The sequence below is a fragment of the Caretta caretta genome, chromosome 19, assembly GCF_965140235.1.
Source record: "Caretta caretta isolate rCarCar2 chromosome 19, rCarCar1.hap1, whole genome shotgun sequence".
Classification (NCBI taxonomy): domain Eukaryota; kingdom Metazoa; phylum Chordata; order Testudines; family Cheloniidae; genus Caretta; species Caretta caretta.
This window is the reverse complement of record NC_134224.1, coordinates 6,919,854-6,946,929: the sequence shown is the minus strand read 5'-3', so window position 1 is coordinate 6,946,929 and position 27,076 is coordinate 6,919,854. Positions and strand designations below refer to the sequence as shown.

General features: G+C 47.4%; 3 protein-coding genes across 11 annotated transcripts in view; 2 read left to right on the top strand and 1 right to left on the bottom strand.

The window, feature by feature from the left end:
* TSSK3 (testis specific serine kinase 3) overlaps positions 1-27,076 on the bottom strand; it is a 56,886-nt gene that overhangs the window by 2,071 nt on the left and 27,739 nt on the right. Inside the window, exons 3-4 of one of the 6 annotated variants that reach the window (XR_007353394.2) lie at positions 17,222-17,330; positions 10,484-10,708 (exon numbers count right to left, since the gene is read on the bottom strand). The exons of 1 other annotated variant lie outside the window; for it this stretch is intronic. Coding sequence is in view for 1 of the 5 variants with exons in the window: in XM_048826039.2 (XP_048681996.1) it covers positions 1,259-1,430 (172 nt within the window). In the remaining 4 variants the exon portion in view is untranslated. Of the gene's footprint in view, positions 1-1,258; positions 1,431-10,480; positions 10,709-17,221; positions 17,331-27,076 lie in introns of those variants that run through there. 4 more of the 6 variants (XM_048826039.2, XR_012665535.1, XR_012665534.1 and 1 more) reach the window with 4 other exon arrangements.
* Positions 2-7,921, top strand: FAM229A (family with sequence similarity 229 member A). Of its 3 annotated transcripts, none has more exons than XM_048826038.2 (3): positions 2-2,055; positions 3,179-3,316; positions 5,922-7,921. In XM_048826038.2, the coding sequence occupies exons 2-3, from the start codon at positions 3,198-3,200 to the stop codon at positions 6,022-6,024; spliced, it is 222 nt and encodes a 73-aa protein (XP_048681995.1). In that variant the 5' UTR covers positions 2-2,055; positions 3,179-3,197; the 3' UTR covers positions 6,025-7,921. The 3 variants fall into 3 exon arrangements, with proteins under 3 accessions (XP_048681995.1, XP_048681993.1, XP_048681992.1); XM_048826036.2 differs by having other exon boundaries at positions 2-2,636; XM_048826035.2 differs by having other exon boundaries at positions 2-3,316.
* The window catches only part of KPNA6 (karyopherin subunit alpha 6), a 31,272-nt gene continuing 17,050 nt past the window's right edge, over positions 12,855-27,076 (top strand). The window contains exon 1 of one of the 2 annotated variants that reach the window (XM_048826032.2): positions 12,855-12,938. In XM_048826032.2, the coding sequence (XP_048681989.1) occupies positions 12,935-12,938 (4 nt within the window). In that variant the 5' untranslated portion in view covers positions 12,855-12,934. Of the gene's footprint in view, positions 12,939-26,766; positions 26,801-27,076 lie in introns of those variants that run through there. The other variant, XM_048826031.2, reaches the window with a different exon arrangement.

Below are 27,076 nucleotides of genomic sequence, written 5' to 3'. Positions count from 1 at the left end.
AGATGGCGCTTACCTCAAGCAGCTCCTGGAAGCAGCGGCATGTCCGCTCTCTGACTCCTAGGCAGAGGCATGGCCAGGCAGCTCTGCGCTCTGCCCCATCCGCAGGCGCTGCCCCTGCAGCTCCCATTGGCCGTGGTTCCCCGCCAATGGGAACTGTGGAGGCAGCACTTGGGGCAGGGGCAGCGTGTGAAGCCCCCTGGCTACCTCTACATGAGAACTGGAGGGGGGGACATGCTGCTGCTTCTGGGAGTTCCACAGTCACAGCATGCACTCTCCGGCTGGAGCTCGAGGGCTGGATTAAAACATCTGCAGTACCAGATGTGGCCCCCGGGCTGTAGTTTGCCCACCTCTGCCCTAAGCAAAGCAGTGGAGATACTTGATACTATGTGCAGTTAAGTGCGCTGATATCTTGATGCCTGGCAAACTACAAGAAGACTAGTTCAAACCGGAATTATTCTGGGAAGTTCTCTAGCCTGTGTTCCAGAGAAGGTCATAAATTCTAAGGCCAGAAGGGACCATTGTGATCATCTAGTCTGATATCGTGTATGGTACAGGCCAGAGAACTTCCTCAAAATAATTCCTAGAGCAGATCTTTCAGAAAACATCCAATCTTGATGTAAAAACAGTCAGTGATGGAGAATCCACCGTGACCCTGGGCAAGTTGTGCTATTGGTTAATTACTCTGTTAAACAAGTAAGCCTTATTTCCGATCTAAATTCGTCTAGCTTCAACTTCCAGCCCTTGGATCATGTTAGACCTTTCTCGGATAGACTGAAGGAGCCCGTTATTATTAAATATTTGCTCCCCATATAGGTACTTATAGACTGTTATCAAGTCACCCCTTAACCTTCTTTTTGTTAAACTAACTGGATTGAGCTTAGAGTCTATCACTAGGCCGGTTTTCTAATTATTTAATCATTCTCATGGCTGTTCTCTGAACCCTCTCCAATTTATCAACATCCTTCTGGAACTGTGGGTGCCAGACCTGGCCACAGCATTCCAGCAGCGGTTGCACCAGTGCCAAATACAAAGGTAAAATAACTTCCCTACTCTTACTCGAGAGTCCCCTGTTTTATGCATCCCAGGATCATATCAGCTCTTTCGGCAACAGCATCACACTGGGAGCTCATGTTCAGCGGATTATCCCCCGTGACTCCTAGGTCACACTGGATGATCAGGGTGGTCCCTTTTGGCCTTAGAATCTATGAATATTCCCCAACCATCTAACCCAGAACCCTCTCCCAGAGCTGCCTCTTACCTTCCGGGCCCCCCATCTTATCAATAATTTTAACTGCCACTTTCTGCTGGTGCTTTTTTGAGAAGGCCTCTTTCACTTTTGAGTACGTCCCCTCCCCAATGGTCTTGCCCAGCTGGTAGCCATTGGAGAATAAAAACTCCTCCATCTCCTCTCTGAATTTTGGACTGGTCATTCTCTCAGGTCATCATGTAGATCCTGGGAGATAACATGTCTGTGCTCTGCTTCTCTCCCTAACCAGGGCCTGCAAGGGTTGCAGCCCTGGACACTAGATCATTTTCCTGCCTAGACAAAGTCCCGTGATGACGGGGGCAGCTGGGGTGGGACATTTTAAAACTTTCAGCCCCTATTATGATGTAACCTTGTGTTGCATAGGCCAAAGGGGTTGGATTTGCACCAATCGGGGGGGGGGGAAGCACCCCAAATGGGCAGTTACTTAACCTGCCCACAACCTTGCACTGAGTCACTCCAGGCGCAGTGATGGGATAAATCTCCAGAGACCTCTTGGTGGGGATCGTGGGTAAGGGGCTCCTATAGCATAGAGTTACACAGGCTTTGGCATAATGAACAGACCCCAAATATTCCCCAGTCTGCTGCTGTATTATGACTAAATGTGCAGATCTGACCAAGTTTTCAAGACTGGATCCAGGTGAATTTGAGGGTGGGAGAGGGAGGGTCCAGACCAGACCTCAAATGAATACAAGGGCTGGGATGTCTGTTTGTATTGCATAGTGCTTAACAATACTACCTAGCTCTCATCTAGCACTTTTCATCCATAGACCTCAAAGCGCTTTACAAAGGTCAGTATAATTAACGTCATTTTACAGATGGGGAAACTGAGGCGGAAAGAGGGAAGTGACTTGTCCAAGGTCACCCAGCAACCCAGTGGCAGAACCAAGAATTTAACTCAGGCCTTCTGAGACCCAGTCCAGTGTTCTAGCCAATAGGCAACACTGCTTCCTTTCTTTAGGGAGCCTTTGTCCTGGGCATTGCACAGACATGGAACAAGTGACAGTCCCCGTCTCAAAGAGCTCACAACCTGAGTCTCTGATCAGATGGACCTGGTTGGTCAAACAAATTGGCAGGATGGCTTTATTTGTTTAGTTTCAGTTTACAGGACAGGGTAGGAGTCCAGTGTGAGGGGCTACCCCAGATCTCCCTCGAAACCCCACGTTGTATCCCGATGGGGATCAGCTTCCAGGAGGGAGCGAAGATCAACCCCAAATACATCTCTGATCTGGGCACGGTCGAGGAAGGGCCCTTCTCGTCATGAGACCTGGAGCCTTTTGGGGAAAACCTGGGGCCGGCAGAGACAGTTCCTCTGTTCACCTTTACAGCATGGTGGTGCTTTGACCCGAGTCTAGCCCTAGATGAGAACTAGGTCAGTCTATTGCTCTGATACTGCTGCCCCTCATGCTGACCAGTATTGTCTCATGGTTTCCTTGTGCTCCCCCATCTGTCATTTCTCATGTTATACTTAGATTGTAAGCTCGGTGAGGCAGGGCCTAGCTTTTTGTTCTGTAATTGTACAGCACCTCGCACACGGTCCAGGACTGGGGCTCCTAGCTGCCACTGCAGTCCAAATAATAAATCATAAGTAAGAAGGCCTGGGCCTGAGTCTCGTGCCTGTGAGAAGGGAGAAGGTCGTACCCTGCCACTCACAGGTTGCATTGTGATGTCAGAGCAGCCCTTCCGTGTCACAGTGTAACAGCCTTCGTGCCTCCCACTGGCCCCCGTCACATCTTGCCCTTTGCACTAGGCACTGCAGGCTGCCAGGTTTATTCTTGGGAACCCTCTTGAGCCTTCAAGAGGTGAGCGTAGGCCAGAGAAGGGTGCAGCAGCTTGGGGCGGGGGTGGGCCTGAAATTGTGGGCTCACCGGGCCCAGTCACGCAGGTGCTGACCTTGGTCCTCCTTTTCCTTAGACAGGTCTGGGGCTAGGACATGAGCTCCCAGGAGACCCCACAAGCTCGGAGATTTCCCATAGAGGCAGGAGATTCTCCCAGCCTGGTAGCTGCTCCAGAGACCCAAGAGCCAGTTGCCACTGAGCACACTGCAGCAAGGTAAGGGCAGCTGCAGCAGCTGTCAGCAAATGAGTCAGCTGATGCCCAGTGCTTGGGGAGGAAGGCAGACATCTTCCAGAGTTATACAGTGGGGAGTGGGGAGCTTACTTCCTGACCCCAGTTAGCAATCATGTTATGCTCTGAAGCATGAGAACTGATGCACTTTCTAAATCTTCCTCCTGATGCTGTAATGGCAGCTGCTGTGCTTAGATGTTGCTATGAACAGCCCCCCTTTGGGATGGTCTGGCCCCCTGCTTCCATGTCCTACAGCAGAAAATTCCCCCAGGAAAGTGAAGCTTTCAAGCCTTAGAAATAGGTGTGTTGCCCCTCTAATCTTTCCAAGTCCCCCTTTGTGCCTGTTTTACAGGGCGGTGTGAATAGGAGCCGTGGTCCCTTTTCTCCCCCTTTCACTAATCTCTGCCCCTCCTCCAGGTCTCCCTGCCTCTTCTTGCCATGCTGCATCCCTGCCAGGGCTGGCTCACCAGGCTGTTCTGCCCAAAACACACTGGGCTTCTGTAAAGGGCCAGGGATGAGCCCAGAGGGCTGCGGCCTTGCAGGGCTGCGTTCAGGAGCCAGTGGAACTGCACCCCCTTTTCACCAGGCCCACCCTGGCCTGTGAGCTGTACAAATCAGGCTTTGGGGGACAATGAAAGCCTCTGCTGTAGTCATCCCGCCCCAGTTCAGTGTCACAGCGAGTTCCTCGCTCTGTGCCCGAAGGAAAGCGAAGGAAACCTGCTTCGCACAACACCTGCTCCCTGTGGTGGTTAGGATGGCTGCATTCTGGGGCTGCAGCACGGCCTGGCTTGGAACATGCAGCCAAACTTGGAGCCTGTTGGTCGGAAGAGTTTGTTGCCATCTGATTTGGCCCCAGGGATGACTTTAGGCAACTGTGGGCTGAATCCTGTACAATGGGGCTGAGGCAGGGGCCCCAAGTAAAGTTAAAATGAGGAAACTGGTTTGCGGCCTCCATTCCGTCAGAGCAAAGGCTGGGGGTCAGACTCGCATCTGTTGAGGCCAAGGCAGCTCCCTGTAACTAACTCCAAGCCTGACCTCCCTGGGCTGTAACAGGGCTGTACCCTCTAGCTCTCCCTAGGGGTGCAAGCCTTGTACCTCAAGGCTTGCTTGCTGCTGCTCACTCCATTCTGATGCAATTTCTCGCCCTGACTCTCCCCTTGTTATAGCTGATCGGACAAGGGCAAAATCAAACCTACCCCCTGCTGTAACTGTCGAGTCTGAGGGAATCAGGGCTACAATACATTGGCCTCTATAGGCCGCAGCAAGCGGAGAGTTGCAAGGAGGAGCAGGCTGAAGATGCTCAGCTAGAGTGAGGAGCAGAGCGGGGAACAAATTGGGCAGGGGCTGCTGGGTTAGTGACGGGGGTATGTGGGCCAGAGGGTCCATTTATAAAGAGAGCTGGGTGCAGGTCCATTTATAAAGAGAGCTGGGTGCAGAACTGAGTTTCTGGTTTGCCGGTAATTCCACAAAGTAAAAAAAAAAGTTTGGGGTCAAGCAAGATGTTTTGTTTTGATGTTGACCCTGTTTTACCAGTTGTGATCATTTAAAATTACAGGACATTTTGAAGTGAAAAGTGGGTTCAAATGGAAAAGTTTAAACATTGCATTTAGAAAATGTCAAAACAAAACACCGGGTTTGTCTGAATTTGTTTAGATTTCTTCCCACCCAGGCAACAGGGCGAAATCCACAGGGAGTCACAAAATGGTTCAGGGTCACAGGAGCAGCATTTAGCACCAAAAAAGGTTGCGCAATTTTTTGCCCGGCTCAGTCTATAAACCTAACAGACTGGTCATGAACGGACCCCTCGTCTCTCCTGGCCAGATCTTCAGTCACCAGACAACGACCAATACTGTAATTAGCATCCCATAGCTACGAAAACAGGCAGTTCCACCTGGACCCTTAACACAGCTGTGACTGTACTGTGCACTTTGCCTCTTACTAGTTGTTTATATACTGAGCACATGGGCCAAGTTGGGCAGTTCCGGGCTGAGAGACCATGCTCAGATCACCGCCTGGAAGAGGCACTCTCGTTGCTGCCCAGCGCCGGCCTTCTCCTACTGATTGCCAACCGTCAGGGCTTGGCCGCAACCCCTTGGTCATTCTCTTCAGGCACATGGGACGTAGATCCTGCACAGAGACCATCTAGGGCTGACTTCGGCATTCAGGGCCCTTGTTAAGGGGAGTGTTGGGCGGGGAAGGGGGTTGGTTGGTCCTTTTTCTGCCAAAAGATTCCTAAGGCAGAAAATTCCAGAGTGGCCTTCAATTCCTGCTCCAGGCTGCTAGCAGCTGACAGAGAAGCTGACGGGCGGGGGGGGGGGGGGTGGTGGTGAAATGTGTGTCCCTAAATCTTCCCTCCCTGCATAAAGCTGGAGGAGGACGAGCACTGATGGACCCTTTGTGGAGTATGTTCAACTAGCCAGATGCCTTCTGATCCCTGGGCAGCTGGCCTAGGGCTCTTGAGATCTGCACCCTTCATGGTCGGTGAATATGCCACTATTAGACCCTGCACCTGTGATGCTGAGGGGCTCAATCTGTGGCTTTGCACCGTGCTCCTGGGAAGCTGGACTAACCCCCCTCTCTCGTTGTGCAGGCAGCTGAGAAGATGCCCCGGATGCCACTGCCTGACCCTGCCCAACGTTCCCATTGACGTTTACATTGCCATGGGCGGGAACGGGAGGCCACGGACCACCTAACGGTTCCCCTGAGTTGGGCTCGAGTGCTGAGGCCGCCGAGCTGGTCACCCGAAACACCCTGACAGCTGGAGAACCGCAAAGGACGCCGCCGCCACACAAAACAGTGACGCACATTTTAATAAAAGGACATCTTAGAATGTTCCTTTGCTCGCTGTGCTGCGCCCGGAGAGCAGGAGTTCTCCCATCTTCCTATGGGATCGCCTGGGCCCCCTCACTGGCAGAGGGGTCACAGCAAAACAAGCCATTCGGGCCGGGTTTGCAGAATGGGGTCACTGCATTACCCCTCAGCCCAGCAGGGGGTGCTGAGGTCCTAGCTCACTGAAGGGGGTCTTGAATGAAGTGGGGTCAGTGCTCTGCCTAGGTGTATTGCCCTCCCCCTGGAGTGTCTCTCTCCCCTCCCAGCACTAGCGGTGGGGTGCAAGGGAGACCTGCCTACTCTGACTCTTAGCCTCAGGCTCCGGCTTTCCCCATCCCTGTCCAGCTGACGTGCTCTGGCTTGCCTGGCACGAGACTCCGCAGCCCGGGGGAAAGCAGAGAGCATCAGCTCCTTGCCTCCCAGCTCCCGCCCCGCCCCTCCAGTCGCAAGGCCAGGTTTGGCTGGGTGGCAGCAGCAGCCGCCTCCTCCATCCCTGAGTCTGACCCACCCCCTACCAGTTGGTGCGGGGAGGCTAACTTGGTTTTTGTTGGAGGGCCTGATTTGGAGATGACACCTTTTTGGAGGGGATTGATTTAGGGGAGGGAAGGAGGCTGGATGTGGGAGGAGGTTAGGGTGGGGAACGAGTGATGGGGTGGGGTTGATTTTGGAGAAGGGGAGCATGGATTGTGTAGGGGCCAAATAGTAGCTGGATTGCGTGGTGAGCTGTGCAGGGCGGGGACCCTCCCCAAATCATCTCCACAGGGGCACTGCCAAACTAGCTTCAGTATCCAGGGCGGGAAGAGCGAGGCAGAGGGGGCCCTGGTGCTAAGTGTATGTCCTATGCAAACTGCTTCTCTTAGGCTTTTTCGTGGGCCACAGCAGGCAGATCTGGCTGCTGGTAATAGGTGGAGGCGAGAGTGCGGGTAGGGAGGGGGCAGCAGCTGGGTCACACAGCCCAGCTTGTTCTGGGCAGGAGACGTGCTAGCATGGCCTTTCCTTTAAGGTGGCATGATCACATGCCTCCAAAGTCACATGACTTGGCTAAGAGGGTGCACTCTGGGTGCTGTGCCATGCCTCCATCCTTGGAAAGCTTGAGGCCAAAGGGGAGAGCAGATCTGCCCCTCTGGGACCCAGCTGCTTCTCGCACAGCCCAGCAAGGTTCTCCCTCCCTGCTCTGGCCCTGATGCATTTGAGTAACTCCAAACAGTTGATTTAAAGGGTACCTGTGAGTGGCTGGAGCAGAGAGGATCCCATTCCTCCACCCCAGGCTGGGCTTAGTGAAACACCCAGGGTTGGAGCCAGCCCAGGTGCTGGCCAAGCTGACATGGGCTCTTTTTCCCCATGATCTTGGCTTGTATTTAATTTTGTAGAAACAACCAATTGGGCACAAAGAGCAGAGCAAATCCAGCTGCCTCCACCCAGCGGCTTGCAGGCTCACTGCAGAAAGGGTCCCCTGCAATGGGCATTGCCCTCAGTCCTCGCCTTTCCCAGCTAAGAGTCACCACTGGGCCACTCTTGGGGAGGCCCCTTGCCTCTGTTCTCTAACCTCAGTTGCCTTTCCAGGCTGTGTGCACCTGAGCCAGCTGCGCAGGAAGTTGCTACCTCAGCTCCTGGAGCATTTGTCGCAGGTAACAGAACTTGTTCTGCGTCGCTTTCACAGAGATGCTGGAAAGTGTGTGGTCACTGGATTTCCCCGGGCCCTACTAGCCTGGAACTAACACTGATCTTCTGTACTCGGCCACAATAAAACTTTGCTTTTAAGCCCTGTGTGTTAGTCCAATCAGCTGTGAGAGTTCACTGTGTTCTGGGCTCTCCTAAGAGACGACTGGCCACAGTCCCAGCTGGCTCTGTGTATGTGTGACAGGTTGGGTCACAGAAACCCCCTTGGGACTGCCACCTGATGTGTGGAGACTACCTCTGAGCCCGTTTTCCCTGCCAGCTTGGGACTTCAGCACCCTGCCTTGTTGAGCCAGACACACTAGCCTGCTGCAAACACAAACCCAGGTCTGAACCACGTCCCCCAAAAGCTACAGCCTTAACTGAAAACAGCTTAAGAAGTGCTCCTGTCTCCAGCACCCAGATACCCAGCTCCCAAATCTGTCTTACTCTGTATAAAGCTTACACAGGGTAAACTCATAAATTGTCCACCCTCTATAACACTGACAGAGAGATATGCATAACTGTTTGCTCCCCCAGCTATTAATTACTTGCTCTGGGTTAATTAATAAGCAAAAAGTGATTTTATTAAGTATAAAAAGTAGGATTTAAGTGTTTCCAAGTAATAACAGACAGAACAAAGTAAATTACCAAGCAAAATAAAACAAAAACACACAAGTCTAAGACTAATACAGTAAGAAACTGATCACAGATGAAATCTCACCCTCAGAGATGTTCCAATAAGCTTCTTTCACAGGCTAGACTCCTTTCTAGTCTGGGCCTCATCCTTTCCCCTGGTACAGTCCTTGTTCCAGCTCAGATGGTAGCTAGGGGATTTCTCATGCCTGCAGCCCCCTTTGTTCTGCTCCATCCCCTTATATACCTTTGGCACAAGGCGGGAATCTTTTGTCTCTTTGAGTCCCCACCCCTTCTAAATGGAAAAGCACCAGGTTTAAGATGGACTTCAGTACCAGGTGACATGGTCACATGTCCTGTGAGACCCCAAGCCTTCACTCACATCTCATCAGAGGAAGGCTTGCAAGTAAACAGAGCCATCTACAGTCAATTGTCCTAGTTGATGGGAGCCATCAAGATTCTAAACCGCCATTAATGGCCCACAATTTGCGTAACTATAATAGGACCTCAGAGTTATATTTTGTATTCCTAGTTTCAGATACAAGAATGATACATTCGTACAAATTGGATGACCGTGCTCAGTAGATTATAAGCTTTGTAATGATACCTTACAAGAGACCTTTTGCATGAAGCATATTCCAGTTACGTTATATTCACACTTATTAGCATATTTTTATAAAATCATATGGAGTGCAACGTCACAGTATATCTGTGGCATTTCCGCTCTGCTACCTTCTGTAGAGCCATGCCCTGTGCCGGCTGCCCTTTGACACTTAGGAACTAAGGCATGGAACCTATCCCTTCCTGCCAAATGTGAAATCTTTATTTTTGTTCTTCGTTCCCCTGAACAAGCTGGTTTTGGAAAATGGTTGAAGCAAATGTGTACCTGGGACGTGTCTTTGCTTTAATCCAGGGTTAGCCAGTGTTCGGAATTTTAATGTTTGATCTTCCATACACAAGGGGGTCTGCTTCTCTCCTGCCTTGCGCGTGAGATAGACTCTTACAGCTGTGCAAAATGGGTGTAACTAGCATTCTGATTTGGAATCAGTTAAGTGACATATTGCAGGTGAAAGGCAGGGGGGAATCAGGACCTTGGACAACCCACTGTTCTTGACCTAAGAAACTTCCAGTGAAGATAATAAACAGCAGTGACAAAAGTAGACTGTACATATGGAACTACCGAACCATTCTTCTCAAGGAACAATCATAGTTTCTCAGTATTTCTGGCTGAGGCTTTGCTCCTGTTCCTCTAATTCCTTCACTGCCAATCCCACCTTTGTCCATTGATCAGCAGGTTATTTAACTGGGGACCTCTCTGTGTGTTTGCATTGTGATAAGAACAGGCTGCTTGGTCTCCACAATCTGAAGAAAGAGGTGAGTAAGAGAAGAGAGGCCAATCAGCCCCTAGCTCACAGACGACCAGCCAGAGCTTCATGGGAGGGGATGTTGACTTGTGTTTGAGCAGTGTATTGGTAAAGTTTGCTGGTGCACATGCCAGCTTGCAAGCTGGGATGTGTAGCTGACCAGTTCTGCATGGCCTGGTTGGTGTACAGTACAGCCAGACGATGCCACCAAGGTGGGGCTGGGGATGTCATGCTGCCCCAGAACCGTAAGCTCGTCCTCTGAGACAACCAGTCTGTCATTGATTAAGGATGTCTGGCCAGGGGAACTCTACATTGTTATCGCTGCATAGAGACCATGCTCCTCTCTTAGCAAAGGAGGATGCAAAAACCGGAGTGACTAGGTGGCACCTGGGCCCCCAGCTCTTCTCCTTCCATGTCTAATAGAGCTGGAGGAAGGATCACCTTAATGCTGATTTCTTCTTCCAAGGGTTGGGAGGGGGAAGTGCCCCCAGCCATCCTATGAGTGGGAGGTACATGTGGGTTGTTTGTGACTTTTCCTTGGCAGAGCCATGACAAAGCCCTTCATTGGGAGTGGCCAAGCAGTCAGAGCTGGAGAGAGGGACTGATAGGCAGTGGAAGGGTGCAGGCATCAGCTGTGCCTCATCAACAGGGAAGCCATCAAAAAAATTTAAGGCTGCCCATGGAAAGGAAGAGGAGAGCTTCCTCCCATGCAAGAGGAGATTGCAAAACTGAAGCTGGATTGTCTCCTTTATGTCCTCCCCCCAACCTCCTCATCCCACACCCTTCTCCCTTTGAAGGTTAGAGGAACAAAACTGGAAAGGTGCTGCCACTGAAAGAATTTTATTCTGTACAGGGTCTGTACCATCACCAGCAACTTCCTCTTCTCTTCACTCTATTAACAAGAGGAGAACAAACATCAGCCACTTCCCCGGGTTCTTTCTACAGGATGCCCTAAGCGCTCTATGAAATCACTCCCACCTCCCTCAGCAGAACCCACTTAATCCTTTCCCAGCAGGCTTGATGCTGCTAGCATAACACACTGGTTTTTGGTGGGGAATAATGGCAGGCTCAGACCTGCACTGTCTCCAGCATGGAATCATAAACTTAACACTTCCTACCACAGACAGCAAGAAAATGTCATTCACCTGGATGTGCAAATCTCCCTTGCCCACAGAGACAAGTAAACTGACTTCAAACGCTTGCACCTTTCCGAGGGCCGGGTGGGCAGTGATGCTGGAGGAATGGTTACTGGGCGCAGTCAGAATTGGAACAGGATGGATCAGGGAATGAGTCATGGGCAGTGCTGGGTTTACAATGGCTCCATGAAGCCAGGCCCATGCTCAGAAGGAGCCCCGGCTTGCTCCATTTGCTCTACGCCCCAAGACCCCGCTGGCTCCCCCCGCCCACCACTTGCTCCTCTCGACCTGCCTGCTGGCCAGCCAAGGGCTCCTCTCCACTCCCTGGTCCCACCCCACCGCTCCTCTCAGCCTCCTGGCCAGACCCCAGTGCACCTCCGGCTCTGAGCAGTCTCTGCTTCCCACCACCTGTGGGGCTCCACCGGTCTCCCTGGAGCTGAGCTGCTTGGGAATCACAGAATCATAGAATATCAGGGTTGGAAGGGACCTCAGGAGGTCATCTAGTCCAACCCCCTGCTCAAAGCAGGACCAATCCCCAACTAAATCATCCCAGCCAGGGCTTTGTCAAGCCTGACCTTAAAAACTTCTAAGGAAGGAGATTCCACCACCTCCCTAGGTAACGCATTCCAGTGTTTCACCACCCTCCTAGTGAAAAAGTTTTTCCTAATATCCAACCTAAACCTCCCCCACTGCAACCTGAGACCATTACTCCTTGTTCTGTCATCTTCTACCACTGAGAACAGTCTAGAACCATCCTCTTTGGAACCCCCTGACAGGTAGTTGAAAGCAGCTATCAAATCCCCCCTCATTCTTCTCTTCTGCAGACTAAACAATCCCAGCTCCCTCAGCCTCTCCTCATAAGTCATGTGTTCCAGACCCCTAATCATTTTTGTTGCCCTTCGCTGGACTCTTTCCAGTTTATCCACATCCTTCTTGTAGTGTGGGGCCCAAAACTGGACACAGTCCTCCAGATGAGGCCTCACCAGTGTTGAATAGAGGGGAACGATCACGTCCGTCGATCTGCTGGCAATGCCCCTACTTATACATCCCAAAATGCCATTGGCCTTCTTGGCAACAAGGGCACACTGTTGACTCATATCCAGCTTCTCGTCCACTGTAACCCCTAGGTCCTTTTCCGCAGAACTGCTGCCTAGCCATTCGGTCCCTAGTCTGTAGCGGTGCATTGGATTCTTCCGTCCTAAGTGCAGGACCCTGCACTTGTCCTTGTTGAACCTCATCAGATTTCTTTTGGCCCAATCCTCCAATTTGTCTAGGTCCCTCTGTATCCTATCCCTGCCCTCCAGCGTATCTACCACTCCTCCTAGTTTAGTATCATCCGCAAATTTGCTGAGGATGCAATCCACACCATCCTCCAGATCATTTATGAAGATATTGAACAAAACCGGCCCCAGGACCGACCCCTGGGGCACTCCACTTGATACCGGCTGCCAACTGGACATGGAGCCATTGATCACTACCCGTTGAGCCCGGCGATCTAGCCAACTTTCTACCCACCGTATAGGGACTGGTGCAGAAGCCTGGCCAGTCTCAGCCGGGTGTGCGTGTGTTGGGGGGCACAGAGTGGAGGGCTTGGCTGGGCCCCTCCAGGCAAGTGCGTCTTGAGGGACCCTGGCCGGGGCAGGGCTTGGGGGAGTGGGTCTGTGGGGAGTATAAGGGGTTGCTGGGCTGTGAAAGGGTGGCCCCTCTGGGAGCCCCTGGCTCGGGCTGGCGCCTTATTCCCCCTGCCCAGCCGCAGGGGGGCGCCCAGGAGCGCAGACGCCTGCCGCGGGCGGGAGGAGGCACCTCGTTCCCCTCCCGCGGGGTCTCTGCCCCTTTAAAGGGCGGGGCGCGTTGTGGCGAGGTTTGTCCATTCCCGGCCGCCGTTCTCCGCTCTCCCTCCCGCCCCTCCCCCGTCGCCGTCCGCCATATTGTGGCCGCCGCAGCTCGAGCCGGAGCCTGGTGACGAGCCGCCGGAGCCGGAGATGGGTGAGGAGGCCGCTGCGGTCCCTCTGCGCCCTGCGGGGGGCGGCGCCCACGGGGGGAGGCTCCAGCCGGGCGGGTCCGGCCGCCCCTGCCCGTCCCGGGGCCCGCTCGGCGGTCTCGGACACGGTGCCCATCACCCTGGTATCCGAGCGCCGGGTCCGCGCGCCGGGCCCCTGGGGTGGGGTCAGTTCCCCCCCCGCCCCCCGAGTGTGTCTGGGGTCAGCCGGCCCCTTGGTGCCCTGCCCCCCTCAGCTCCTGCGCGGGGGGATCTGGCTCGAGGGGGCGGGGTCTGACCCCCTGCGGCCGCGGGGCGCTTCCTGCCCGCCCCTGTGCCCCCTTCTGTCCCCCCGGGTTTAGGGGCGTGTCTGCCCCCCCCCCCCGCGTTTCCTGGCTCCCGGCGGGGCCTGGCGTCGCGGGGCGGCGTGTCCGGGGGCCGGCCGTGGGGCCTGAGTCCCTGATGGGCGGGGCGGCGCTGGCGATGCGGGAGGGGGAGCCCAGGGCCGCTCTGGAGGCGCGTCTGCTTATTCATTCCGCGCGCGGGTTGCTTGGCACTCCGCCGCCCCCCCCCCCCCCCGCTTGTTCTGTCTCTGGGTGACAGTGGCACCCCCGCCATGGCGAAGCAGCGCCCCGCGTGCATGAATGCCCGGTGGGGGGGGGGAGCCGGGGCCCTTGGCTTGGGTGCAGTTTAAGGGGGTGTCCGTTGCTGCAGCCTGCTCTGTGGGAGAGGCACAAAACCCCCTTGACCTTCCACATCATAGGGGTTTGTCCCAGTGTCCTAGCGAAAATTTCCCCACCCTTCACTTTTCTTTTAACTGGTCTGTTGGCTGACTTCTTCCACCCCAGAAGCGGTAGCATTTCAGAGGTACTGTCCTTTTCATCCAGAAAGGAAGGTGCTCTGTTACGCTTTGAATGTTGCATGGGAAAGAGTATTTTGTTGGGCTTCTTTATCAGCAATACTTGGAAGCGAGAAACAGACCACCACAGTCATTTTGCTGGTACCCAAAAATCATTGCAGCAATAGGATAGTTTGCAAATCATGGGCCTATTCACCTGGCTGTCAGGCTGGTATGCCAGCCATAAAAATGCACAGGGTGGGGAGGAATTGCTTTATCTCTTGACTTACAAAATGTGCTTACCTAACCAGCTTTTTGGAGCTGGGCATTGTCTGTTGGCATGTCTGGGAAGCACCTAGCATACTGTGGCCTCTGTCTAAATAATGGCTGGTGTATGTATGAAGATTAAAACATAAGCTACTCACTATCTGCTACTTTCTGCAAAATGCTGCTAACCATCCCTTCCCCTCTTTCATTGCATAGATAAGTCTTATACACTTCCTGAAGGTCAGTGAACCAATTCTTCCTAATACAAGGCACCCTAGCTGTGTGGTAAAAAACAAACACACACACCACACACAAAGTCCAGTTCTGAGGCAAAACTTTCACTGTGTATGTGGGATCAGTCTAGGACTGTTTCCTAGTGACTTAGTAGGGGAGATCCTGAGGAAGCCAGGAATGAGACTTAAAAATGCTTCTCTGTTCTGCAGATCTATTTAATCTTTTAGAGAGAAGCAGGCTGCTGAGCAGGGGCCTGTATAGCTTGCACATCTGCACAGACGTTGGGTTGGTTTGGTGCTCTGTCCTTGGTTTCAAGCTAACTAGCAACAGCTGTTGGAATGTGAGCATTGCTTACAGGTTTCTAGCATTGTTCTCTGAGCAGTATGAAGAGGAATTACTTGTCTGAGAGCTTAACTATATAGCTGACCTCTCCTGCCTCTAAGTACTGGTTATATAGTACTGCTATATTATTCTTGGGTTGGGGCAGGGGAAGCCCTGTTCTGCCTTTAAGGAAACTATGCCAGAAACCTTCCAGCAGCAACAATGTTCAAATGCAGCTGTTGCTAGCAAATCTTCATTCACAGTGTGAATATGGTCTAGTGTCGGGTCTCTCATTAATCAGCGTGTATCTAGGGATCCTGGACTGCTTTACATTTTAAGCTTCATAGAAGGTGAAGATTAGATTAGCAGAGGATTGTACAGAATGGACTGCCGTGGTTGTGAACCTCCGGTAATGGAGATGCCACATAAGAAGGTGATTGGAGAAAACTGAGCTGTCCCTAGGGGCCTGTTTTCCTTGCCGTGTTAGGGAATTAAAGTTTTGCAGGATGGTGCCGCAGTCATGTTAAACATATCTGGGTCTTCCATGGGTAGCCAAGACCAAACTGTTGTAACACCACTCTATTAAAATGGTTAAGACTGTGTTTTAAACACTTGATTAGAGTGCTGCTCCAATCCTGACTTAGGTTAAAATAAAATCCTATTTAACTGTAACTACTCTTTTTTAATGTTATATGTAGTCCACAGTGGTGGTAGACGAGTACAGTGACTTTCTCAGATCTATAGGCAGCAGCAACAACACTTCCATAGCTTTGCTTTAGGAAACTGCAGTCCTATAGTTCAAGTGCTGGTCATGGACTTCACAAACTTTATTTGACTCTTCTGTCTACAGCAGACTAGGCTGTCTTCTGGTGTTGTGTAGAGAATGAGAGGAAACTCTCATAGCTGGGCTATTGTCTAGGCCTAAGCAGTGTAGTAAATATTATGGTTTATAGCTATAGCAAACACATCTACAAACAAATGACAACTGAACATTGCCTTTCAGAGGCTATTTCAGTAGCATCCTGAGAAGCTCTGATCTTCTCTCATTGGTCCTGAAATGAAGACTTCCTACCCAGAAAAATGCGAGACTCTGTTTTCTTAGGTTTTAACTAGCAGGGCATGGTTTGAATTGGGGGGGGGGGAGAAAGAAAGAAAACTATACGACAGACTAAAGATTCTTTTGTAAAAGCAAGGACTAGCTTCTTGTTGAAGTTGACTGATATTGTCTAGTAAGCCAGCTCTAGTTAAATGCCCTTCATGCTGTGATACAACCAGCACACCATGACCTTGCCACAAGCTTTTACTTCACCTCCAAATACCTCTTTTGTGGCACACCCCAAAAATCCTACTTAAGGTGGCCACAAGTCTGGGAAGGAGATGGTTAAAGATGTTCTAGACTGTGCAATTCTATAAGGACTCATGGTAGAGCTTGGAATGTAAAATCCTGACCAGAGAATTAGATATTTGATTTTATAAAAATCATAGTAAAGTGTCCGATGGCCTGAACAATTAATTTTCAAAAAATATTTTCTCAATCTAAAATTAATGGTTTATTCCAAAGATCACTTTCCCTTCCCCTTAATGTCTGTCTCTTATTTTAAAGAGACATACAGTTTTGTGACAATTATTTAATTCAAAAAAGACCATTCATTAAAATCCCACACTGATAGAATGTTAAGGTAGCATGGCATGCTGAGACTGGACAATGGGGGATGGATCACTCAATAATTGCCCTGCCTTGTTTGTTCCCTCTGAAGCCTCTGGCACTGGCTGATCAGAAGATAAGATACTGGGTTGGATGGGCTGCTGGTCTGACCCAGTATGGCTGTTCGGAAGTTTCTGACTTTTGAGCACTTAAGAATATACAAAGTTGAGGTGCAGATGGTGTTAACTCTGTCTCTTTATGTATCTATTAACAATAGGCCAATGATTTGACCATATATGTTTGTCAAATTCAGTATTACTCTAATATGTGTAGTGTTAGAGAAGAGCTCCGAAGCAGGTGTCCATTCATTCACTGTGCAACTTGGGCATATAAATGATGATGTTGGACTGTTTATCTAGCATACCAAGTAGCACCAAGTGTTGGTACGAAGACAATACTGTTTGGGTCCCCAAGTTGGCAAGTTTAAGTAGTTAGGTGGCTACTTTAGCTTGATTGTGCATATTGGTCTGGATGCAGTGAGCATGTATTTAGTATTGGGATAATTGAATGTGCATTAAAATAGTTAGTATAATAAAGGTTGGGGAATTAATACCCCCATTACCTACAGTTAAAAAGTAGTGTTTTTTTTAATTTCTATACAAGTAAGCTTGACATGCACCTAAAAATCTCTTATTGGAAAAAAATATACAATACTATCTGACTCTTAACAAAGAGCACATGTTAGCAAAGATGGGAATGCCAGGATTTTATATACCTCATTGCCTTGAAACTCATCTTGCAAGAAGGCTATCTGGAATGGTGCAATTGTCATGAGTATTTCAAACACTGAGTTTAACTGTTTGACTTAGTCAAATGCCTAATCCTCTTGTTTAAGCACTTAGCTGTGGCAATATTACACATTGTAGATTTTCAACTCCGTCTATGCTGGGGAACTGCCCATAACATATAAGGAGAACTGCACTTACTCAGGTGAGAAGGCTGCTGAAAACTTTAGAATCTTGGTTGGGGATGGCTTGCAGGCAGAACTGAAGCTGGAAAGTGTTTTTGGCAGTCAGCTGAGGAATGGATGGATACCTTTACATGGAGATATGGGGAGAATAAATGCAGTCTTAACAGGATTGAATTTAGTGAAAAACCAATATAACAAGTGACTGCTGATTCCCCAGAAAAAAATCTTTACTTTTCCCCCCTCTCTAAGCAGCCAGCTCCATGAGTAGACTGGCTGCATGTTCCAGTAATGATGTCACATCACTAGCTCTTGGTAGCTAAAACGGAAGGGAATGAGCCAATGGTGACTGGTGCACCAGACAGCCAAAAGAACTGCGTGGATAAGCGTTTTACTAGCACAGAATGTACTGTGTGCAAAGCACACAGCTATGTTAAGACAGTTCTCGGCATTCACTGTATTTGTTTTTATTTGTGTTAAACATTCAGGAATATGTTCAAATACCTACTTTGAGAAAATGTAAAGGTTGCACAGTCAAACGTTTAACACAGAAAATACCCTAGCTAAAAGAACATTCTTAAGTTGTACTCTTGGCAGAACCTTTTCCCTATAAGTGTTTACAAGTAACACTTAAAAATAGTGCAACTAAAATCAGAACGAATATTTTCAGTTTAATCTGTGCATTTGATAGTACTTTCCAGTAGTCGACTTCACTCCTTTGTGTCTTCCACTAGGGGACAAGGACAACTTGAAAAAGTCACAGTAAAACTGCACAAATTAGCAAGGGGACTGAATGGCAGGTGCAATACAAGAAACCACTTTTAACTAGTTATTAACTAGACTTCAAGTTGTTGCTGTCCTTTTAAGGTTTATATGCAACACTGACTCAACCCCTTTGTGCACATGCATTACGACAACTAAAATACAACTTAGTTTTTTTCTAAAATTGTAAACATCCTGCAAATTCTCTTGGTTTCGTTATGAGCCTTTCAAGAAGGGAGTTCCTAAGACAAATGTTGACAGGTCCTTATCTGTAGCTGCTGCTGGTAAACCTGTTTGTGGAGGAATCTCTTTGCCAGCTTGTAAAGCAAGAGACTGTTCTGTAGAAGCTAAACTCCTTTTTAATTATTTTAAGAAGGACACTATCCATTTGAATTCTTTAAAAGAATTGTTCAGAATCCACTTCGATAGTACACCCTTTAAAATAGTGTCCCGAATTTTACAAGGGTTATTGTTTCTGTTCCCCATTAAGATTAGTCTCCCTTCAACAAGGGAGAAACTGACTATAGAAGAAGCATTGAAAGGCCATATACAATGTGCTGTCAATTACACAAAGTAAGCTGAAAGAAACCATCTTTTTGCTAATTTATGTCAGTTACAGTAATATCTGGTAGATACAAAATTTTTCCACCTGTGGTTTTCAAATTGAATGTGTTTCTTTAAACTTTCTAACATAGTGGCTAGGTTGAAGGATGGAAGAAAGGGGAGAAGGATTAAAATGAAATTCCAAAATACTTCAGGAATACCTGTTGCTGTTTCATTATCTCCATAACATTGAATGGTTTAGTTTTCTAATTGAATGTGACAATTTTTCTGCCACTTCCTAGCAGGAGGTTGGTAATATAGTTTGTGATGAAGGAAGTGCCAATTAGCAGATGAATGCAGAAGAGAGGCTGGAGACTTTCATTTATACTATGTTAGTTTATTTAGTAGAAAATTGTATTCAAAACTTTTGCACATTCATAACTCCTTCCATTCAAGGATCTCAAAGCACTTTATGAATATTAATGAGTTAATCCTAGCAACCTTGTAGGTGCTGTATAAATCCAAAGTAGTATCTGATGAAACAGCAGGGCATACTACTCACACTGAAGCAGGTTTCCATGATCTAACATGATACTTGCACACACATCAGTCACTTAAGATTTTCATGACTAGTCCAAACATTGTATGGTGGTGATCCACTTCATTGGTTTTTTTTTTTTCCTGTCTGGGTTTCCAGCATCATTAAATAGCCATTAATTCATCTTTCTAACCCATGAAATGCTCATCTCTTTGGGATGAAGGGGGTGTGTATTCTGTAGTAGGTTTGCTTGATTTTTAAACCTAAGCCATTCCTTCAGAGCACAGTCTGTGGAAGGGCAAGCATTTCATTGGAAACAATCCCTTCAAAGAAAGGAACCTACTGAGTTTGTCACCCTAGTAATTATTAAAATTGATCTGTTTCCTGTTCAGTGTATGTGGGCCTGTTGACCTCCTTGAAGATCGTTGTGTAATTAGCTGAAAATATGTTGATTCCTTATCTGCTGCAGGCAGCTGTTCGGGATTCTGCAAAATGAAACTGGGCTTGGAAGACTAACTTCTGAGAAATGGGGAAGGAAACTTTTTTTCCATTGAAGCTTGCAGAGCTTGATAATTGGTCCTTGAGATGCACATGCAGTGCAGTCAATTTGTATGTGTCTGCGGGCAAATACGTGCCAAGCTGTATTGTAAAGTCTTGGCCACCCTATAATGAAACTCTGCTAGCCACACACACAGTGTTTGTGTATATATAGCCATTATAAGACAGATCCTAAGTTTAGAGGTGAATGATATTGTAAATCAGGTGTCTAGTCCACTGACTTGCCTATTAGTGCTGCCCTTTGTACTATAGTTTCAATTCAGCAGTACTTTATTGGCATGACAAATCAGGTAAATGTTGACAACATATAAAGGACCTTAGGTATCTGTCAGAGGTAGGTATGAATTGTGTTCTGTGCTTTATCTTGTGTGCCTTTGTTATTACTATTTCTGCTCCAGAGACAAGGTGAGAATCTAGCACTAGGCTATCTCTGCCATCTTTCTCCTTTCTTCCAGGCCTGGGTACAGGTTCCACACCCTGCTGCCCTCCCCCTTGCTGTTTGGTGGAAAGTTTTATTATTCTTGATAACTTGAGTATTGGTCTCCCTGGTTGTGTTAGTAGGCAAGTCTTCTAGAGGTCAGGTTGGGGCTTTTGGTTGCTGTGAGATTGTCACATCCTAACATCTGATATTGTTGATAAAGTAAGAGGAGGAAACTGTGTTAATCGCACTTCATCTAGGTTTGAAGTGTTGAATTGAAATGCTCCAAAACCAGACACATGGATTCACCCAGGTTGTTTTCCATGCTGTGGTTTGGGGCCCCTCTGATTTCATAATATAGGAAGAGTTGTTCCCCCCCCCCCCCCCTTGGGAATGTTCACTGTCCTGAGCTCCTAGAAGGCAGCTACTCGTGTCCTCCCAGATGGATAAACTGAGTTCAGTGCAGCTTACAGTACTAGGATCTCTTAGATGATGTCAGCCCCTGTCTGTTCTGGATGGCCATATAAAGATCAGACTTGTAAGGAGGCAGAGGGAAGGGACTGTCCCTTGTTCCACTGTTGTGTTCTGGGCAGCTTGACTAGTGCCTTGTTTCCCAGAGATGGCCATGTTTGTGGTGCTGTAGCCTTGTACTCTGAAGTGCCCTGGGATGGACAGAGCTATGGATGTGTACAGTATTGTTTGGGGGGAGAAGTATTTTGATGTTTAAGTGTGACTCTTTTTGAAAACCCCAAACATCTGACAACTTGCCTTCTCAAGGATGCTGTGTGTTCAGAGATATGCAAAACATGAGCGTAAAGTGTCTCCTGCTCACTTTCCCCACTGCTCACCCACTCCATCACTGTAAGTCACAGGTCTGTAGTGAGGGAAATCTGAGGGGAATTGATGCAAACTACAGGGTGGCTTTTGTTAGACCCCGGCAAGTTAGTCATCCCAACAAAACTGTTTCAATGTGTCAGGTCAATAAAATACCAGGAGACTGAGGTCAGCAGTGACCAGGCATTCCTTTCAGCTGTGGGTTTTATGAGAGTAAGGAAGGGCTACAATGCAGTAGGAGCACTTGTGTGCAAGCTCTGAGCTGAGAAACAGGGAGGTAGGTCAGAAATTTTGAGTGGTTCCGTGTAACTTGCAGACAAATCTCAGAAAGGGAGGAACTCGCTCAACTAAGATGAGGAAGATATAACTAAAACAAAGAACATAGTAAGTGCCAAGTCCATTCAGCCAATCTCCGTTATTAGTCAATGAATTTTTCTGGTATTTGTCAAATAACTTATTTGGTGCCATTTCAGGGTAACTGACCAGCTTCACAGCTGGTCAGTACTGTTCAGCAAATATGTTAGATTTATACCAGTGAAATTCATCAAATGAATTTCTTTACTGCAGTTGTAGAAGTCGAATACATTTTTAAAAAAAATGGTATTAACTAAGCTGATGATGCTACAGTTGAATACAGCATATAATAAACTTGACACAACTGTTCTGTTCTTTCTAAATCTGAAGATGTAGCTTCTTGTGGTGGGGGTGTGGTGGCACGTGTCTATTTCACCCTGGTTATTAGGCTGTCTGAGACAGTAGGTGTCAGGTGTGGTTGCCCCCTGTCCAGCAGCACAACTGCTCTCATATTCCATTTTAGTTATAGAAACTTTTTTCCAAAGCTGCTTTTGTGAAAGGGTGTTTGGGCTAAAAAAAATCCATGTTAAATTTGCTAATGTAATTGTTTCCCCTTTCTGTCTGCTTTTGCTTCTGACTCGGCAGCCCAAGTCCTGATTTAGCCATGTGAGTCCCTGCAATGACTCAGCTAGGAGGCTTTTAACCAGCTGCCAAAAGGGAAACTATTTGAAGCAGGCATGTTCTGTAATGCAGGGGGTGAGAGAATAAAAGCCTGAAAATTCCTAGTTGGGTTTCTGGTCCAGCAGCCCTAGACTGTCTCACAGGAGATTTGTAATGACCGCAGATGAGTCGAGCAGGAGAATAGATTGTAGCCGTGTTGGTCTGCATCCAGATGCTTTTGAGGGGTCAGAATGAACAGTCATTAGACCAACGTTGCATAAAAATTTCAGGGATTCTCCTTTATTTTAGTTTAAATTGTTAAAATTATTTACCCCTAGTACTAGTTTATGATTAGGGTTGGGGTGTTTGGGGGATACGGAGAGAGATGAGCTGCTCTTCTAAAATTGCAACAGCACATTTTAAATTAGCTTTACAGAGCCTCAACGGGACCTAAATCAATGACTTTTTAAAAAGTAAAACAAATTATTTAAATCCTTCTTCCCTGTTCCCAGCTATGAGAAATAATCATTGGCTAACAGGGTATGGTTTTTGTCATACATCACTGAAGCTGAGGCTATACTGTTAATTTTAGTGAGGTGGTTGGACACCATGATGTTGGGCATGGTATTAAAAACCTAGGTAGGATTTTAACAGATCTTTTGGTAATTCTTCATGGGTTTCCTGGCAGAAATTATCTTTATTTCATTTCCTTTTTAATCTCTCACCTGCCAATCTATTGCCTGCCTCTTACTGGGAAGAGGAAAAATAGTCCAACTGTAGAGGAATGATTTAAAAAAAAAAAAGGTCGTTCTGGAAAAATTAACACCAGTTATGTACCCTGCAAAATAGGACTTGTACTTTGAGTATTGAATAAATTATAACCAAATATCCAAGTACATTCACCTGCAAAAAAAGCAGACCTGTCCATTTCTTGTGTATTAACATTTGATAGACATGCGTGGTCTCTTAAATATGTATAATCAGAGGTCACTCAGTAAAATCACTAGAAACATGTCATAGGTGTCATAATGATGCTCGCTCTGTCATATGGTAACACCCTGTTAAACAGAGATCTGACGACTTACAATATAATGTCTCTTTAAACAAAAGCTACACAGTTGTAATGATTGTTTTGTTTACCTGGCAAGGATTTGTAAACCTGTTACTACTACTTAAATAGTAAAAACCCACACCCCGCCTCCAAAAAACCCTCAGATAGGATTTTAAAACCACTTCCATTCTGTCTCACTCTGTTGCCAGAATGGAAAGGTGGGTGACTGAAAAGAACTCGTTTACTTGTAATCCAGGCAACCACTAGTCTTGTGATTTGTGCCACAATTCTCTGAAAAGACATGACCTATTGTGTAGAAATAGCATGAACATCCAGTTAACTCTCATTAGCTGAATGCCTTACAATCCTGTAAAGTGAGTAACCTTTATTCACTGTTCAATTTCAATGCATATTCAGAATGGATTTGGAAAGGCTGCTTCTATATGTTTTGTACTTGCATTCATTCTGTGAAAGGTGTGCTAAACTTCTCCCTTAGTCTTCAGTGAACTGAGCTGCTAGTCTGCAGCAGATTTTTCTCCTCCTAGATGCAACCTCACTAATGTTAATCCAGCCTCGTCAATCTTTGAATCTGAATCCTTGTTTGGTTTCTCCATCTGTTCAGGTTTTTTAATGGATTCATCTGTTCCCACTGGAATTCAAATACAACTTGCCTTTGAGATGCTATACTGCAGCCACGACCCTCTTGGTCAAGAAATTAGTTTGGTTTCTCACTGGAGATTATAGCACTGCTCCCTCACTTAGCCTTGGGGTGGGGAGTGATCACTTCCTTCTTTCCTGTGTTGCCAAACTCAGACTGAACTCTACGTCATCCCTAGACTGGGGATGACTGTCCTTCTAGCCCACCAAAGGACTACGTTCAGGACTAGTAATCTAATGTGAGTTTTTTTGCACATCTCTACTGATCCCTTCCACTGCCTGGTCTCCTTGATCAAATCTTCACACAGCCTTGCTCCATTGTACACACTGAACCATGTTACACAGTTTTTGGATTTCCTGAAATACCGGTCTGGCCTATTGAGCTAGGGCTGCTTACTGTTATGCATTCAGGCTGTGGAAGAACATTTACTGCTTGATATGCACAGTCTGTTTCTTAAATCTATTTAAGGTGTCATTTTAGCACAGTTTATTTGATACATTTGATTTGGCATCTTGGGGGCTAAAAGCAGATTTGATTTGGAGGTACAGAGCTCTGGGATTCTTGAGGAAAGAGAGGAGCTCTATATAAATGCAAATAGTAGCTCTTCTACTCAGTGGAGTTGTTGTGAATAAATTTTATTGCAGTAAGAAGCTTCTTAACTATGGAATGCATCAGCCTATGAACGAGCATGATATCAAAGAGGAATACTTCCATCCAGGAAGAAGTGAAATCTGTCCCAGACTTGGCCAGAGTGATGTGATTAAACTGAGACTAATTAGACTAGCCACCTGCATGTTCCTCTTTTAAAGGAAGAGTGTGAGCTTTATTTTGCATGATGAATGAGGAGCAGCTTCTCAAATGGGAAAAAGAAAAGGAGTACTTATGGCACCTTAGAGACTAACCATGAAAGCTTATGCTCAAATAAATTGGTTAGTCTCTAAGGTGCCACAAGTATTCCTTTTCTTTTTGCGGATACAGACTAACACGGCTGCTACTCTGAAACTTCTCAAATGGGCTTCATCCTCTGAAAGTGAAAGAGCCAGGAGTTCTTAAAGGTTAACTGATTTGTGTTGTGCATGCTCAGAGGTGCTGGAGTGACAGCCTTTCAGACTGATGTTCTTTAGCCACAGAACAAGCATTGTCTAGGCAGAAGCAGTGCAAGCTTCACCTATGCTGCCTTGCCAATGACTGTCATCCCTGCCTGGACACCTGCCACCTGGGAATTAGATATACAATAGTTCAAGCAGGAATTAAATCAAGGAAGTCCTGTGGGCTGTGCTGTCTAGAAGGTCAGACCAGGTGATCACGATGGTCCCTTATGGCTTTATAATTTATTAATTGAGCTGAGACCTTCCCAACTCCATTTATACAGGTCAGTGACCAGCCATCAAATGGGTTAGTGGTCTTCCAGTTATGAAACTAACAGGAACGTTAGTGCCTGTAAATTAGGATAAAATCACTTGTGGTGTGTTGGTGGTGGTGGACCTCGGATGGGGGGGTTTGTAGGTTACTGTGCTATTTTTTTTTATAATGGGTATCCGGTTTAGGTGTGTTGATGAGGTACATCTCTCTGTACTTAACAGATATAATTAGGTTCGTAGCATATATAATTCTACCAGCACGAGGGAGAAAATGACTTAAGGCAGGTGAACGTGGCCCACAAGAGGGCAGCTAGGACACTGGTAATGTACACTCTTCATAGCCATTTATGAGGCAAGTGGTAATACTTAACCAGTCCATAACATCTGCCATCCAAGGATCTTGGATCTTCAAACACTGACTCTCTGCCTCACAGGGAGTGTTGAGGCTTAATTTTCTCCTTTTTACTGATGGCAGGCAGAAAAGCAAAACTGAACTAGAGAGGCTGTGACATGCTGGGGTAATGCAGCATGATGGAAGAGGATTCCCAGACAACTAGAGTATTGCTGCCTTTGGCAACATGAGAGGAGAGTGAGGACCAAGGGCGACCTGGTGAAATGAAGTACACTAGGCTGGGCATGCTGCCTTGTTGTTTTGAGAAAAGGATGTTCATGGTCCCCTTTGCAGGAATCTTCTGTATTCAGACTCTTATGTCCATGTTTTCACTTCCCTTTGAGTTGCCAAAGGAGGGCAGGATGTGGCTCTTGTCAGCCAGTGCTGCAACCAAGAGGGCCAGAGGGCTTGCTACCAAATGTAGAGGCCATTCCGCACTCTGGGGAGCAATCAGGCAAGCTGAGCATGTTGCTTGAGCAGTATTCCGGAGCAGAGACTTACTCTTCTGAAGTCTTCCATGAGGAGGATAGTTTGCTTTTAGATTAGCTCTGCATTTGCTGTCCTTGAAACAAGCACAGTAGTTAAGATGGGAATCCCAGACTCCTGACTAGTTCACTACCCAATATATTTTTTTGGCATAGCATAGACATGACTTGATGATTTTGGGCAGTGATCTCATCAGATCTTGACTTAATGGGTAGGACTGAGTCAGTGCTTGCAGAGGGGAAACCCTCTCCTAAGGAGAACTCAAGGTGACTGGATAGGGAGAACCCTTGTAGTGAGTCAGAACAACTTAACTTGTGAAATGCTTTAGGATCCTCCAGTCAGAGCAGCCATATAAATGCAAAATTTCTAGATTTTCAACATCTAAAACTCTAGAGCAGTTTTTAAAAAAGTGCTGATATCCAGGTTTACCTTAAGCTACAGCCCTTCTGGTTGTGAGAAACATAGTAGCATTTTAAAGCACGACTCAGGACATTAAAATACCAAGTGGAAGTGTGGCTTGAGTGGCATTTAAACATCTGTCTTCAATATTTTAGGCCATCTTGGAGCTTTAACGGATGATAGCTCTTCCTAGCAGCTAAAGATTTTAAACTATGTGAATAGCATTACTCAGTGGGGCTATCCTGCAAGTACTGAAGTGACGTTTGGGTTAATAGTTAACATTGACACTGCTTGACTTGCAGGTAGGCTGGGTTAATAGGGACTTTTCCTCTGGAACAAACTTAAAAAGAAGCAACTTGTGCACAAAGCATTTTTCCTTAGCAAGGTGCTCTCTATTCCATATATTTGCATTTGTTGAAGAGCTTGTACTTCACAGCCTAGCTTCTCCTGCTCCTTGAGTTTGTAGTGAAATCCTAATCCTGTATTTGTGACATCTCTGTTGCCATGGAAATGGGCTGTAATGTCACAAATTCAGCATTACGACTTCACTAGAGGATCAAGCAGAAGACACCCTGGGAAAAGGGTTGGATGAAAGCACCTGACCTAGTGAACGTGTACAAGAGGAAATGGAAAATCAAGTGCCAGGTAAATTAATGCCTGAAGTCTGCTGTGCTTTGTTTTAGCCAGTATGAAAATCCCTCTTGAATGGCTTGCTGAATCTACAGGGCCTCTCAGTAGTAGCCCAGCATTTGTAGCACACTCAAATTCATAAGGCCTCTTGCGGGTGAGGTACACGGCAAATTTGGCATATTCTGAGAACTTGGATCCTGATGAAACTTCCATCTGGTGCTGGTCTCACTGCGCTGTTTCTTTGCACGCTGAACCTAAGAGAGCTGTCCAGAGCACCAAGGCGTGCCCAGC